The 15463-nt window shown below is 34.9% G+C and overlaps 1 protein-coding gene across 1 annotated transcript in view; it reads right to left on the minus strand.

Annotated features, from left to right (window-relative positions):
- Positions 1 to 15463, minus strand: part of RYR3 (ryanodine receptor 3) — a 214935-nt gene that overhangs the window by 70693 nt on the left and 128779 nt on the right. The window contains exons 46-55 of the mRNA XM_027717007.2: positions 14993 to 15098; positions 13668 to 13788; positions 9786 to 9955; positions 8902 to 9122; positions 8193 to 8283; positions 6695 to 6835; positions 4925 to 5106; positions 3904 to 3982; positions 2474 to 2563; positions 894 to 1043 (exon numbers count right to left, since the gene is read on the minus strand). Of these exons, the coding sequence (XP_027572808.1) occupies positions 894 to 1043; positions 2474 to 2563; positions 3904 to 3982; positions 4925 to 5106; positions 6695 to 6835; positions 8193 to 8283; positions 8902 to 9122; positions 9786 to 9955; positions 13668 to 13788; positions 14993 to 15098 (1351 nt within the window). The remainder of the gene's footprint in view (positions 1 to 893; positions 1044 to 2473; positions 2564 to 3903; positions 3983 to 4924; positions 5107 to 6694; positions 6836 to 8192; positions 8284 to 8901; positions 9123 to 9785; positions 9956 to 13667; positions 13789 to 14992; positions 15099 to 15463) is intronic.

Here is a 15463-nt window from a genome sequence, read left to right on the forward strand (position 1 = left end):
GAAGATACACAGGACGATTAAGAGAATACATCCGCTGATGTGGAAATAGGAAAGTTGTGCAGATACTTAGATCTCTCTATTTGCAAGAGATGGCAAGTTGCTAACAACTATGCTTTTAGCCTAAGAGAAGAGACCAATCACGAGACATACAAGATGTGCCTTCAAAACATGACAGAACAGTGTGGGAACAGCCTGGACAAACCCTATACTAAAGACAAGACAACACAACGAAAAGATAAAATAGGTTATTGTCTTGAGGAATTTACAGACTAAGAAAAAGGAGGAGCATGATGTATTTACAGCCTTCAATTGTTTAAAGTGGTAAAGCTCTGTGCAACAAACCTATTAGGTACATGTTAAAAAAGCTACAAATGAAAAAAAAATCTATTCTCACATCAAAATGCTAGGTAATATATACAATAACCTAAAATTTTTACCTGTATATTAAAAAAAAGTGTCAAATGTGAAATCTCATATGTCAGTCATAATTAGAATCTTGAAAAAAGCCCATTTTAGGCTCTCCTGTTTGACCAAAAAAAGAAAATTGCTAGATTTGTTTATTAAAAAATAAAAGACTTTAAATATTCTGCCGCGTATTCTTTGAATGACTATATTAAAACTCTCTTTAGTTCTTCTGAGAAAATGAAAAGCAATAGCTCTCTGATATGGTCTCTGATAGCCTTACTATCTTAAAAGCTGCTGCATTTTTGGAATCCACTCTTCAGTGTTATTTCACAGTGTTTGTTATAGTGACATGACTTTCAATCTCAGAACTCTAACATTAAAAGCTTTTTTTCATTAAAAGTATATAAAACTGACATAATTGTGTAAAATTTCATAGTAAATTAGTGAACAGGCCTTTTGCTTCCTAAATTTAAGCAATTCTACATTACCTGACTAGACTGAGATATGCTGCGAAGCTTTTCATTTTCACGCTGATGTATTATTGTTTCTCCTCCTTCCTTGGTCCTTTCTAGGCTCCATCCCAGGGCCAACATGGTTTTCAATGATTCTCTGGCAGGCCAACGATAAATTTCCTTTTCCTTTGATGAAAAAATGCAAAATCTCTCTGTTTTTAGTAAGTAGCGAGAACTCAATAAAAATATTCTGTCCTTCTATATAAATTGTCACATACAACAGAAGTATATAAAATTTGTATATTATATGAGAACATACAATATAGTTCTTTTCTCATGAGATGGAAGCTTTGAAATATCATTTTTTTTATTCAGTTCTTAGTGTCACTTATTGCTGGGATATGTGTTAGAAACTAACAGCACTGCAAGGAGCTCTGGAGCAGTAATGTTGATTAGATCTGGAAACTTACTCATTGATTCCTCCAGCACAAAATAATAAAAAATTGGTGGTACTATAAGTGCTATGAAATTATTTAAGCAAGTATGTATATTTGAATACATCAGCACTCAAGGCCTTTTTTTAGTCTTTCTATATTTATATCCATTCACAGATACAGAACATTACTGAACTATACACCTCTTCATATAAACACAGCTGTCGAAAAAAAATTAGGGAACAGCCTGTATTGCAACACCCCTTTGAAAAGTAAAGGTGTTGGAGAAATTCTGAAAAGTTATGACAAAGAAAATTCAGAGTATACCATATTAAGACTTTTCAAATCAATTTTAATAAAAGTATTTCAGTTCATGCCGTAAATTAGAATTTTCCTGACAGTTACTTAACATGACAGCTTTTATGGATGGACCTGATTTTAGGTTCAAAAAAGTTCTAATTTGAGACAATTTAGAAAATTCTCTTTGAACTGCTTAAATAACAATTCAACCAACAATGCTTTGGCTCTTCTCCAAAGATTCAAAAGCAATTTACAAACCTTAGGAAACTAAACATTTTGAATCCCTCTTGATTTTTGTCATCTCCATTTTCTGAACAGGAAAAACATGGTAAAGAGGGACAAATTTAATTGATTTATTTTTGTCTCCCAGTGAATCATTGCAAAAATAAGTAACAGAATTCAAATTCAATTCAGTGTTCTGACAACTAGAAGACATTCATGCCTGGTCAAGAAATTCAAATAAAAATGCATTTAAAATAATTTAAATGCTTTTCTGCATTTTCAACTGAATCATCTACACATTCTTTACATCTTTCTACCATCTTTCTTGAAGACAAAATTGCCTTCAGATATGTTAAATTACACTTTCATCTAAAACCCAGGAGTTGCTGCCAGTCATTCCTCATCCATGGAAGCCTGAAAAAACTGTACTACTGATATTTTGAATATTAATTGGTCCAGGTCTATGAAGAAACGATGAATATTATGTGTAATGGAAGCAAGTCATACAAGATTCAATGTAAGATTAACTAAACAATCACTTCAGCATGTAGATGGACCTATTTGTCCTTCTTCCTTTTCTATCATATAATTGAAATAGATTTTAAAAAGCAAACAAATCAATCTACTTTGTGTTAACACAGTTGAAATTTCCTCTTTTACCTTTTCAGCTAAAGTTTTGAAAGGTCTTATTAATGGGTGAGTCTTCATATTTTCATCCAGGGAAACGCCATATTTCCATCCACTATTTGTCTGGAAAAAAACAAACAAACAAACAACCAAAAAACCACTGAAATAAGCTGAGAACAACATAGATAATTGACAGCAAATTAGCCAGTTTACTCTGTCATATCAAACTGCTAATCTACTCCCACAGCTGCTCAGTTCCTCAAAAAAGAGCATGCAACCATATGTGGATACACAGGAACAAATCATGCCCTGAATAGGTGCGATCTGTGAGTAGTAGGTCTTATGATACCAGTTCTGAGCCTAGTATGCATTGGCTCCCTTCAAGTGGACTCATGCATTGAGAAAGTACTGACTGAGGCAAAGAAGATTGCCTCAATTCTTTGGGAGGCTTAAGTGAAAAACACAGAGAAGAACAGGTAACATTAACAGATTAAGCACTAAAGAATATAACTGTAACGAATCCTCTACTTAAACAATATTAACTGACATTTATGGTTTGAAATTAATATTTGTACAGTTACATAGCCATATATATGTGTAATTTTCTCTACAAATTTGCATACATAGCCCCCAAACAACAGAATTGTTATTTTATATAACTATACCATAAAATTGCTATTCGTTATTGTTACAAGAAATTATTAAAGAATTTATTATCTTGTTTTAGAGCTGCGTAGAACTAGTGAAACAAAAACATGACACAGTGACAGATCATTTGGGAAACCATAGATAAAATTAATACTTAACAGTCTTCTTAAAGCTAATAAGAAAGAAAAGCTATAATTACTTTTTCTGATATAAAAAAGTAGCCTGGAGAAGAGGAGGCTCAGGGGAGACCTCATCACTCTCTACAACTACCTGAGAGGAGGTTGAAGCCAGGTGGAGGTTGGTCTCTTCTCCCAGGCAACCAGCAGCAGGATAAGAGGGCACGGTCTTAAACTGTACCGGGGAGGTTTAGGTTGGATATTAGGATATTGGATAAAGTTTTTACAGAGTAATCAGACATTGGAATGGGCTGCCCAGGGAGGTGATGGAGTCACTGTCCCTGGAGGTATTTTAAGATGAGACTGGATGTGGCACTTAGCGGCATGGTCTGGTAACCACGGTGGTAGTGGATCAAGGGTTGGATTGATGATCTCGGAGGTCTTTTCCAACCTGTTTGATTTGATGATTCTATGATTCTATGATGTTTATCCCAATACATTCTTTGAAAAAGTGACAAATTCCAATGCATTCTCTTGAGCAAAAAGTTTCTTCCGTATATCCTAAATAAATATGTAGACATTCATACACTCTGAACAAGGCCCTATCAGTTAAACTGTCCAGTATTTCTTTCAATACTCATCCCAGGTATTATTTACTAGTCCTTTTATGACAGTTGCCAGTCTTCAAATAATTCCTACCTTATCAAAGGCCCATTTATCATGGGAATGTTCAGCATATTTGCTTATGATGTACTCCAACTTTTCAGGAAGTACAAGGCTGTAAACGAAGAGGAGCACGGTCATTCAATCATAACATGGTCATTCAATCAGTCTGACTTATGAAAAAAATGTCTGGATAATATAACACTAATCAAAATACTTCACCTCCAGATGAAGGTGAGACATTTGGCTTTGCAATTCTCTTTTCTTTAGAAGAAATGTCACAAAAAAGGCAGAGCTATAAGGGCATTTACAGAGAATCTTCAAATACATAACAGTTGCACTTATTAGCAATGAAAACCTGCTTCACCCTAATCTACTGGTAATTTTGTTGCTAATTCTTAATACAGAATAATATTAACATGGATGTTACACATTGCATAATGATGGAAGAGAAAGACTTCAATAGCAAGACTCAGCTAGTGATCCTCAGTTCTTGAATATAAAAGTATTAGAAATCTGTATTTTAAAAGCACAAGATTACTAGGAAGGCCAAATCTCTATTAAATCATCCTACATTATCTGCTTATTTTGCCATGTCAGGTTTTTACAGATCAATTCTCAAAATAAGGTGAAGATTTTACAAAAATCTGGCAATAACCCAACTGAATCATTTACCAGATTTTGATGATCTTGTACCATTTGCCATAAACACACTCTAAATACTTATAGTATCAAATGCACATATCCCAAACATTTGAACTATTAGAAAATAGGATACATAATAAATATAGAATTTACTATGTACTGTGCAGATATAACATGGAAATATATTTAACATCTGTGCAGTGCTGAGAAGAATATATTTTATGTAAACAGGATATATTGCAGTGAAGTATTTGGCAGGAGGAAGCAATAATCCCTATACTACTACTGAGAGGTCCTAATATCACTAACAGTCTGTCACTAGCCAACTCTCTACAGATGAGAAAAAAATGTTAATAAGGAATAGTATAAAAATATTTAAGGAAAGGAAATCACTATGATTTATGAGACTCACTTTGCTGTGCTGACAGGTTTAGGATCAAAATTTCCTTCTGGATCCATTGAAGTCTGCTTTTCCAAAGTTGACATAATTCGTGTATCTAAATAATCAGGGGGCAAGGCACCAGCTATAGCACTTAGACAGGGCAAAGCCATTCGAAAGAGCTCTGGATCATACTTCTGCAGGAGAGATAGGAACTGGTTGGAAAATCCAATAGAAAAACATGCAAAATGTTAGTGAAAACCAAGCTGCCATATGCACAAACATTAGAAGATGCAAACACACAGTAAAGCGCATTTAAAATTTAAGCATAGAGCAAAATTATTGCTGCATGGCATCTATTTTTCATTATATCAACTTTACATATTCTTAAGACTACACAAATTACAAAAGAGTATGCTGACACTGTGTAAGTATATACAATATGAGTACAACACAAGCTTCCTTTGAGCCATGAAGGCCTACATAGGAGGATCAAGAGTTGTTCACCTTGTTACAGAGCATGATCATCTATAAAATAATGCCTTAGTTCTAAATTTACTATTTCCTACCTTAACTGCAGAAGTCATTTTTATTTACACTCTTTCTCCTCGAACTATTTCAGTTTAAAACATACTCATTAAAGGAAATTTTGTTTTACTGTAGCAAAGTCAGTTCATTATTTCTAGTAATCTTAGTACAAAACAGAACAGTGGAGAACACCGTAGCTCAGAAGATCACAGATTTACACAACTCTTCTTTCACTGGGCTGATAGCCATTTGCAGAAAAGTGAAAATGCTATTATAGTGAGCCACCAATATTGGTAGAAACATATCATCTTCATTTATTTGTTAAAAGCTAAGATGCACTGATTGGAAACGTTTCATTGTGTCAGGCCCTCCTGATACTCCTTGCACTTGTGAAAGCAGTAAGAGGGAGGTAAATGTTGCTAAAATCAAATACAAATAAAGCTTAAAAAGCCATTTCAGAATAATGCAAATATCATCGTCATTTCCATATTATAAATCAGAATGCCTAGAGGAGCAATCATCTAAATCTGTTGCTTAGAATGGGAACATTAGTGAGACGCAATGAAAAAGATTTGTTACTGTCCCATCGTGAGATCTTGATTTTTGAGCCCAATCAAGCACAAAAAGTATTTACTCAGTAGAGCATTTCTCCCACCAGAAATGCAACTTTTTCTTACTCAGAGAAAACTGAGCAAGTTAAAAATCCCAAGATCACACTTCGGAACATGAAAATGGAAAAATGTTTGTTTCATAGAATGTTGCATCATATCACCTAGGCTGAGCAACAGGTAGAAAACTAAAATAATACAAGTGCATGTTAGAAAACAGACAATATAAATTTACTGTGCATATACCAACAATTTGATAAGCACGTACATATATTTATTAAAATTAATTTTATGCCAGTAAAAAGTACGTACAAATATTTAGTAGAGCTAAGATAGGAGACAAGACCAACATCTTAGTGCAGCAAGCACTAATCATTAGTTGTGTATATATATATGCATATATATATATAGTGTGCATGTATTGCCTCATTACTGGTGTAAAGCTTATGGGTATATCAAGATAAAGATTCGACATTTCATTGGTTTGGAGAGAATCTTTCAAGATTCAGTATTCAGTTTTTCACTTCATTAAAAGCAGTCATTGCTGGATCTCCCATATTAGATGAAACAATGGTCAAAATAGGAACTTTCTGCTCTTGGCACAGCAAATTATCACTGTAATGCTTTTATGGTCACCCTGTACTGTAATGTGAATGGCAGTCATTACCTTATGAGACAAGGAATCAAATATTCCCCAGAAAAGTTTTTCAGTTAAATGTAATTCTTCTTCTGCTGCAATTCCATAGCTTCCCATTCCTGAAGGCAGACAATAGTATTTCCAGCACTGTTCATAGTGATTTGTCAGAAGCTAGATTTTCAAGAAATAAAAATGCATGTAAAACATTGGTATTTAACAGAACAATAAGCTGTTATATTAAACTGCTGCAAGAGTACTATTATTTGTCTCTGCCTTTTCATTTCCATTGACTCATAATAATGGTCCTTTTTTTCTTTTTCATTTTGGGAGAGCAGCAGAGCCCATATTGTGAAACTATAAAGCCTGTATTATCTCCAACTGCTGCTGTGGAATTCTTAGTGGTGATAGGGAAAAGTAAAATTTCAGAATTGTCACCATTTGAGTACAGATTAGCTCACAGAATAAAAACAGAGACAATGAAATGAGTATGAAGTAGGACATGATAGATTCTGATAAAAAGTTTTACCAATTTGAATTGATTTTACTCCTGTCATTTGTGGTTGATGGCCTCAGTGTTATTCAAAACACTGCAAAGACACCCATAGTACACCCTTTTACCTGCGACTGCTCTTCTTTGGAAAAACAGATGGAAAGAAGTATCATACAAGCAATCTGTAATACACCAGTTAAAGAGCTAGTATACTGATTATTGATGCACTTGCCACTGATTTCTTCTTTAGAACTAAAAATTCCTATCCCATGGGAAATTTTAAAATTTCTTTTAGCATTTAGCATTTTGGTTTTTACTGCAATTCTGTTAAGGAAGGGAAAATAATAATTAAAACCCCAAATCAAACACTTCCTCTTCACCTCATTTTTAAGAAAAAATTAATGCTGCTCCAGAGCATGTTTGTGAATATGGCAGCTCAGCTTTAGAGTATGACAGAATTTCAATTCTTCCGTAAGAAGACCTAAAGACCTAAGATCAAGCTCTTTTATCCAATGGGAAAGTGAAGCAAACCTGTCAGAATAGTCAAAATCTCACATTTTTAATTCTCTATTTGCAGAACAAGAAGATGAATAAGACTTCTGTTACAGATTGTTCAAAAATAAGAGGTCAATTTTCTTCCCTGTGTCCTGTCTCTTAGATTTCACTCAGAATTCATTCCTGGACTATACATCCTACCAAGACTTATTATAGTTCATATAGCAGCAGAAAAGATATTGAGATAACGCTAACATTTAATTTGATACATTCAAATACTCTTTTGCTGAAGTAGTGAGAAAGTCAACAGTTCACTAAACAAAATTGCATAATCAACTTACTATATACTGTTTACATTAGGCAAGATTTCAAAAAATCTGCAAACATTTCGTTAAATTTGAAAGACTTTATAAAATGCTTACATTATTTTCAATTGAGATTTGATTTCACATTGCTTCACCCTGCCTGTTCTGTTTTTAAAAACATGATGACGACAGTTTATTTTGAAATTTCATGCTGAATGCATGTGCAGAAAGTATTTACCTTAAGAGGCATTTTACAGTATTCGTTGAGCAGGGGCACATCAAAAACTAGCCTTCTCAACAGTTGTTGTAGCATAGAGGGACGTAAGTGGCTGTAATTTTAAAAAATGTTTTTAGTAAATGTCATACAGTTCAGCAAAAATGAAATAAAAACTGAATTTACATATTGGGATACAAAACAGTCATTAAAAGTATTTTGTAAAAGCAATGGTAGGTGCTTAAGGAATCTCATCTACATATAGAATGATATAGCACAGAAAGTTATGCTACTTCTTGGCCTTCTTAAGGGAAAGCCAAATCAACATTTCAATTCCTAAGGTTCAATTCCTCAGTGTTCAGTTCAGCTTTAGGACCAGCTTTAGGAGTTGTTTTTGGAATACAAACACATTGATCCCTTAAGTCCTCAACACACAGAGTCAGACTTGCCAGAACATTTTTGGTAATTACTGGGGTTTGTTTTTACAAATAATCAGAATTTATTCTATATCACCATAAGCCTGATATCAACACAACAGCCTCTATAGTGCAATACCCAGAATGGAAAAATTAAATATATTTTTTCTTCAGAAAAAAAATTGTCTCATACAATGGTCATTTATTTCATGCAAGAATAAAATAATCTTAGTTCTACACTATACACAAAGAAAGAAATTGTTAAAATACATATTCTGCACAAAAGAAATGAATCTATACACAGGTGTCCTACGTACTGGCAAATAGCAAGCAGGCATTCTTCAATAGTGTCTCTTTGTGCTTTTGTAAGGGACCGTCCCTTGGATAACCTATATATTGTGTGAAGCATGGAGTCAACCAGAGAGGCGTGATGCTCTGTTCCAGAAAAGAGGGGAGCACATCTTTTGAGTAATGGAAACACAGCTGAGCAAATGTATCTATTTAGCGCGAGAGCTGCCTCTGTGGTACTTAGAGAAACCTGTATGAAGTAGTAAATGATTGTTAGTGTCACACTGAGTAAAGGTTATTAAATACAAAGTCTATAAAACATAATACTTAAATACTCCTTAGGTTCCCTTAGTGGCTGGGTGCTAACATGATATTCCCAGTATACACATGAAGACAAAATCCATTTTTTCCTCAACTGGAGAAAATCCAAGACATCCACTTTTGTCCTATGTCTTGCCCCACTGCACTTTTAACCAATAGTGGCAGAAAAGAATATGCAGATTCTTTCTTTAAAAGATTAGAAAAACCCACTAAACATTAAGTAGTACTTTTCATCTCATTAATTTCTTCATACATATGGATTTTCAGTGTAAGTATTGGAAGCACACATAAAATAAAATCAATCACTAGGCTTATTACAGTATACTCAATCTATTTATTTCATTACTGTACAACCTGTATTAAAAGTTTTTAAACTACTTTACATTGTTGCTTCATAAGGTGCTACTGTGTGCTTGTAATCAGACTTAAGCACTATAAATTAGTAGTAACTGAATTAATATTGGTTTTGTTTTATAGCGAGCCTATAACACCTTTATTAAAAAAAGCCGTTTTGACTTGAAATTCCATTTTTTTACACTTACAGGCCACTATAGCTATCCACTGCACCTAAACTCCATAGCAAAATACGTACTGTATCCAAAGAGGCAGAGGCTCTTAAATCTGGTAAAAATCCAACTTCTAGTAGGTGAAGGAGGAAGCTTTGGTCCTTAATACCATAGACACGGTCCAAGAAGAGTACCATGGGTGCTTTATGATCAGGACAGAAACTTGCAGACATGTCTGGTTCATTTACTGTGCCATCTGCACAAATATATAATGCAAATTTTAATTGTAGATAATTGATAAAACAAGAAACACCAAGACAGTAAAAGATGCTATAATTGCATTTAGTGTAAAATCACATATTCAAAGAAAATTATATTCTTGTTTAGTTTTCTTGTATGCTGAAAAAGAATAGTAAGTTTTCACTATTTAAAAAACCCTATTATTTTGCAGTTTATTAATCTTTCACTCTTAAAAGCTTAGAAATGAATGGTAAAACATTCAACTTGTTTCATTACTATTACAGAGAACGCTTACGTGGTAAAATGAAAAATAAGTATTACTGCAAATACCAAAATTCACAGCAACTGTGAAGTCAAAGAAGGTTAAGAAGTTTAATTTTTCTCTCATGTAAACTAGACTAGAATGAACATGGAATCCAAGGGGAAGATGACAATAACAACTGCTATTGACTGATGTCAATTGTGTATCTGATAAGACATCGCTGACTGAAAAGGGGTAAACACAATTCTTGTGAAGCAGAAAGCACAACAGAAGAACAGAAAGGAGAATAAATTATTTTGCCCTAGAAGAAAATGGAAGACTGGTAGTTTATAGCCCATGGAACACAGAGAAATTAATGTGAAACATGGAGGTCATAATGCCATAAAACCCCTCATCCTCTGCTGAGTTTATGCTTTACAGAAAATTTTGGGTTTTATGGTTACTTTGGAAGTTATCTTGTGGAAATAAATCCACCCTGGATAACCATATTGATCATGTCTAGGAAAGAATCAACAGTCACCCAAGAAGCAAGAATGCTATGATCAATACACCTCTGTAATCTGAATTCTGATTCTGAATTGGTTTTGAGTTCCAGAGTAAAGAGGGTGAAAAAAGTCTTCACTGACTTGCCTTTAACAGAAAGTGTTAAGAAGGCTGTTAGTTCCACTGACAAAAAGTCAGTCTCAACCTCAATGATAGGTAGAGATCCAGGTACAAACACGGAGCTGCACAGTTTGGTGCAGAGAGAGCAGCAGATCCACACCCTGGTTTCAGGTCTTCTGTGTATACACAGAGTACACAAGGTTTGTGTCTTCAGAGAATAGTCTCATTCTCCAGAGGAGAGAATAGAGGAATCAGAGTACTAAGAGAAACAGGATAGCAACACTGCAGCTGAGCCTCAACCCCATAGTGGCAACCCTTGAGGTACTTAGGTGGTTAGTCTTGGATAGTTTACCTGGGATACCTTGGATATTTACTTGGGAAGGAAAGATAACATCTTAAGAGAAGAACCACTCCACCCTTTGCACAGAGGCTTCCGTGGTGGTAGACAGGGTTGCCAAGGATATGAAGTAGCAGGCAGTGGAAGTGGGAGATTGCTGTATGATGCACTAAGCTGAGTGGCTTCATGACGTGTAAGAGAATTCCATGATAACTTGTCTATACTTCACGGGAGGAGCTTATGTGAGGCAGGCAGAGATATCGAAGTAGAGTATCAAAGTCTCAAAGGATGGGTGAGATTGTGGTGTAGAGAAGAGGGATTTAGTCAGCTTGATTATAAAAGAGGGAATCATTATGGGACAAGATGAACAAGTACAGAAATAGACTGCCAGCAAAATCTCAACTCTGGATATGAGGAGAGTAGACTTCAGGCTGCTCAGGGAATTAGAAAGTAAGGTCCCCTGTGAAAGTATTTTTGCAGGTGCTGAGGTCCATTAGTGCTGGTCACTTTTCAAACATCACCTCCTAAGGACACAGAAGGTAATTCCGTAACGTCAGAAGTCAAGCAGACGAGGCAGAAGGCTGGTTTGGCTGAGCAGGGATCTTCTCTTGGAGATAAGGCAAAAAAGGAAGGTGTATGCCCAGTGGAAGAAAGGTCAAGTGACATGGGAAGAATTCAGAGACACTGCTTGCTGCTGTAGGGAGAAAATTCCTACGGTCAAAGCTCAACTGGAGTTGAAGTTGGCCAGAAATGTTAGGGGACAATAAAAAGAGTTTTTTCAAATGCATTAATGGCAATATATTAAACATATTTCAAATATGTTAATGGCAGTATAGAAATATCATCAGTCCATTATTGGGTGAGGATGGTCACCTCACAAACAGGGACAGAGACAAGGCAGAGGTACTTAACACTTTCTTTGCCTCTGTCTTCAACACTGATAACAGACCAAGGGGATCTCAGTGCCCTGAGCTGGAGGACCATGACTGCGAGACTGATCAACTTCCAACTCAGCATAGTCTGTGATTCTGTGACTAATAAAAGAAAAATCAGGCATCTAGGATTAAATATCAGAGATCAGAGTGGAACATTATACCTAGAAATTGGGGAAAGACAATAGGTATAGAGGAGCATCTTCTTCAGATCAAGACAATCCAGAAGCAAATATGCCTGATTTTCACTTCCTCTGAAAAAGTCATGGAAGAAATAACCAGCACAGTTCCAAGAAACAGCAAAGGTAATTAAAATGCAATATGCATGTGTGGCATTTTAATCAAGCAAGGACAAACAGGACTCTATACTGAGAGTCATCAGTGACCTATAATAGGAAGCAAAAAAAGGAGCTTAAAAGTCTGTATACAACACTAAAGTCTTCTGTTTGGATAAATCATTAACAAAACTGATTGGGCAAGTAGACAGATGCACTTCAATGAAGACAACTCCAAGTTAATGCATCTGCAGGAAAATAAGCCATGCCTACACGATGCTGAGCTCGTAACTGACATTACAAAGAGATCCAGAGGTCATCATTAAAAGTCTGTGATATCATCAACTCAATGTGTAGCTGCAGCCAAATGAGTCAACAAGATATTGGACACCATCAGAAAGGGTATTCAGAATACGGGAGAGGGCATCATTTTGCTGTTATTTACATATATAAAATAGAAAATTAACACATAAACCAAACACTTGTGTGCACACATTATCAGTACAACCTGCTCAGGTCTTGTGTACATCCCACAGATGTTTTCCATATATCGGGATTGCAGAATAGAGATAGCAAAAGTACACATTAGGCAACTAAAGTAGTTAAGGTAGTGGAGCAGTTATGATCAGAGACTAAGAAAAGTTTGGATTCTTAAGTTTTACAAAATGAGGTCTGGAAAAGGATATAACTGAAATTAAGAATATTATTTATGTAGCTGACAAGGTGAATTAAGAACTGCTATACACCAAATCCCAAAACACTACAATTCAAATGTGTTAATTAAAATTAGTAGAGCATAAGTTTCTTTTTTCTTTTCTTTTTAATAAATGCGTAAAATGTAGCAAATAGGGAAGTTCTAGAACTTATTGCCACAGGAGTTTGTGACTAGAGACATTATTCTAAAGAGATTAGATACATGCTTGGATACCACATCCAGAAACAGATGTTGATAGGCAGAGAGATACACTGATCTTTCTAAACAAATGACTGGATGATGTGGAAATACAAAGAGACTGAGCCTAAGCTCACACATTTTACTTAAAGTGGTAGCATCTCTACAACCACTGCTGAAGACAAAGTACCAGCCCATTAGTGTGATCTTTTAAAGTATTTCTTATGTTCTTACAGTCTCTGATCCACAGGAGCAAACATCTGTGCTACTAGAGCAGCTCTAATTGACACAGATCTAATTAAAATTTGAAGAACAGTTCTCAGCTTATATTTAACTCTAACAAAACCACTTTATTTTACACTTGAATGCTAATGTGCCAAAAGACTTTTATAAAAGATAACTAGTCTAATAAAAGTATTGTTCTTACCTTTGTTAACTGTTGACAGCTTTAGTGGTATACTTATAATCCCAACCAAATCTTCAGTTGGCACTAGAGATCGAAGGATAGATCTTATTCGAATAGCTTCCCCTTTTCCACTTTGAATAAGCTGTTAGAAAAAGTTTATCAATTTAGAAATTTAGTACTGATGGACATAAGAAAATTTTCCTCAAAATATTTATATTAATATGATTTTTTTAAACACTGGAAGAAAATTCAGAGAAATTCAATTTATCTGAAAACTCTAATGAAGTTGCCAATTTTCAGCTGTTCCTCCTTTTGCATCTGTTCTTATTTTGGTATCATATCAATGATTTCACAATATTATAAATTCCCAATAACACAAAAAAACTCCTCAGTGATAAGATTTCTAAACCAATCAGATACGGTGATAAAACTGAAACTTACTGAAATACTCATGTTAACTACAGAATCTTAGGTACCAGGTTTTCAACTTGCTTCTTTACGTTACAAACAGATGCAAATCTGCATGATGTGGCTATGCATTTTTCTATTATTTCTATGCCACGAAAATTTCAAAAGGCATTAACAATTAGGTGACCGATTCCTTTCAACTTCTTGCAGAAATCAGGTATTCATAGCCTGCGTCTGAACATCTCTACCAGTAATTTTCTTAACATAGAACTACTGTCTCTGGCAACAGAGAGCTACGTACAGCTAATAAAGTTAATAGCTTTGGTAGTAGTAAGTAGGCAGGCTACAAGCCAAACTCCTTCCTTCTTATTGTATTGAAATACATATAGCATTTTCATCTGGGCTTTTACTACTAAAGAATTTTAAGTACTGAAGAGCAAAAGTCAATCTAACTAAAACAAAGTCTTCCCCGTGGCTTTTATGGGTATTACAGTTAAAACAGATATTTTACATATTTTTCCATGTATTCATTTGGTGTGGGCACCATATTTCATCGATGCACACAAAAGCAGCTCTGTATCACATTCTTATGAAAATTATTTTTATGCCTTTCTAGAGAACAGTAAAGGGCCAATTTCAGAAATTGTTATTAGACTGCTTGTTTAATTATGCAACTCTAGAAGTTCATATTTGCTTTTATTCCATAGTCATATAAAAATTATCAAAACTTTAGATAAATAGAAAGCATAAAGAAATCAAAAGACCATGATTTTTATAAGCAGCTTGCAGGGAATCAATTTATCTAGATACAGTAAGAAGCAATAAAGTCTACCTTCTGAAGGGAAGAACTCTTCAAACAGAGAAAGGTTTAGTTAGAGGTGTACAGTTATGTTTACAAATCTCCTACATTTTCTGAGCAAGTGACAAAATGAACTTACATGCATTTCTGGTGCACAGCGTCCAAGTAAATCTATGAGAGCTGAGTAAAATGACATGATTGCATTACCCATGTGCACAGTCTCCTCTTCCTCCTCCTCCTCCTCACTAAAAAGTAAAGAATAACAGTGAGCATTTTTGCTAACGTAAGTTTATAGCTCTTTTCTGGAGCTAGAGACATGATCCAGAGACTATTAAACAGACATACTCAATTCTCCTTGGCTCTGGACTACAGTGTTTTTATCCCTAGAGTAAGCATGCAACTGAACAGTAATAGATGACTTTACATGAGCCTTCTATCTTCCTCTTTTACTTTACCTTAACCTTAGCTTCATTCCACAACAGCCTTCTCCTTTGCTTTGTCCGTCAGGCTTTTTCTCTCTCTCTGTAACTCTCATTCCACTTTTACCCAGCTCATGCTTTATGAATTCCATACGACAACGGCTTGTGGGTGCGAATCTTTAATGCTCTAG

This window comes from Pipra filicauda, unplaced genomic scaffold (assembly GCF_003945595.2).
Source record: "Pipra filicauda isolate LSUMZ 115617 unplaced genomic scaffold, ASM394559v2 scaffold145_size1923396_pilon, whole genome shotgun sequence".
In the NCBI taxonomy this organism is placed as follows: Eukaryota; Metazoa; Chordata; class Aves; order Passeriformes; family Pipridae; genus Pipra; species Pipra filicauda.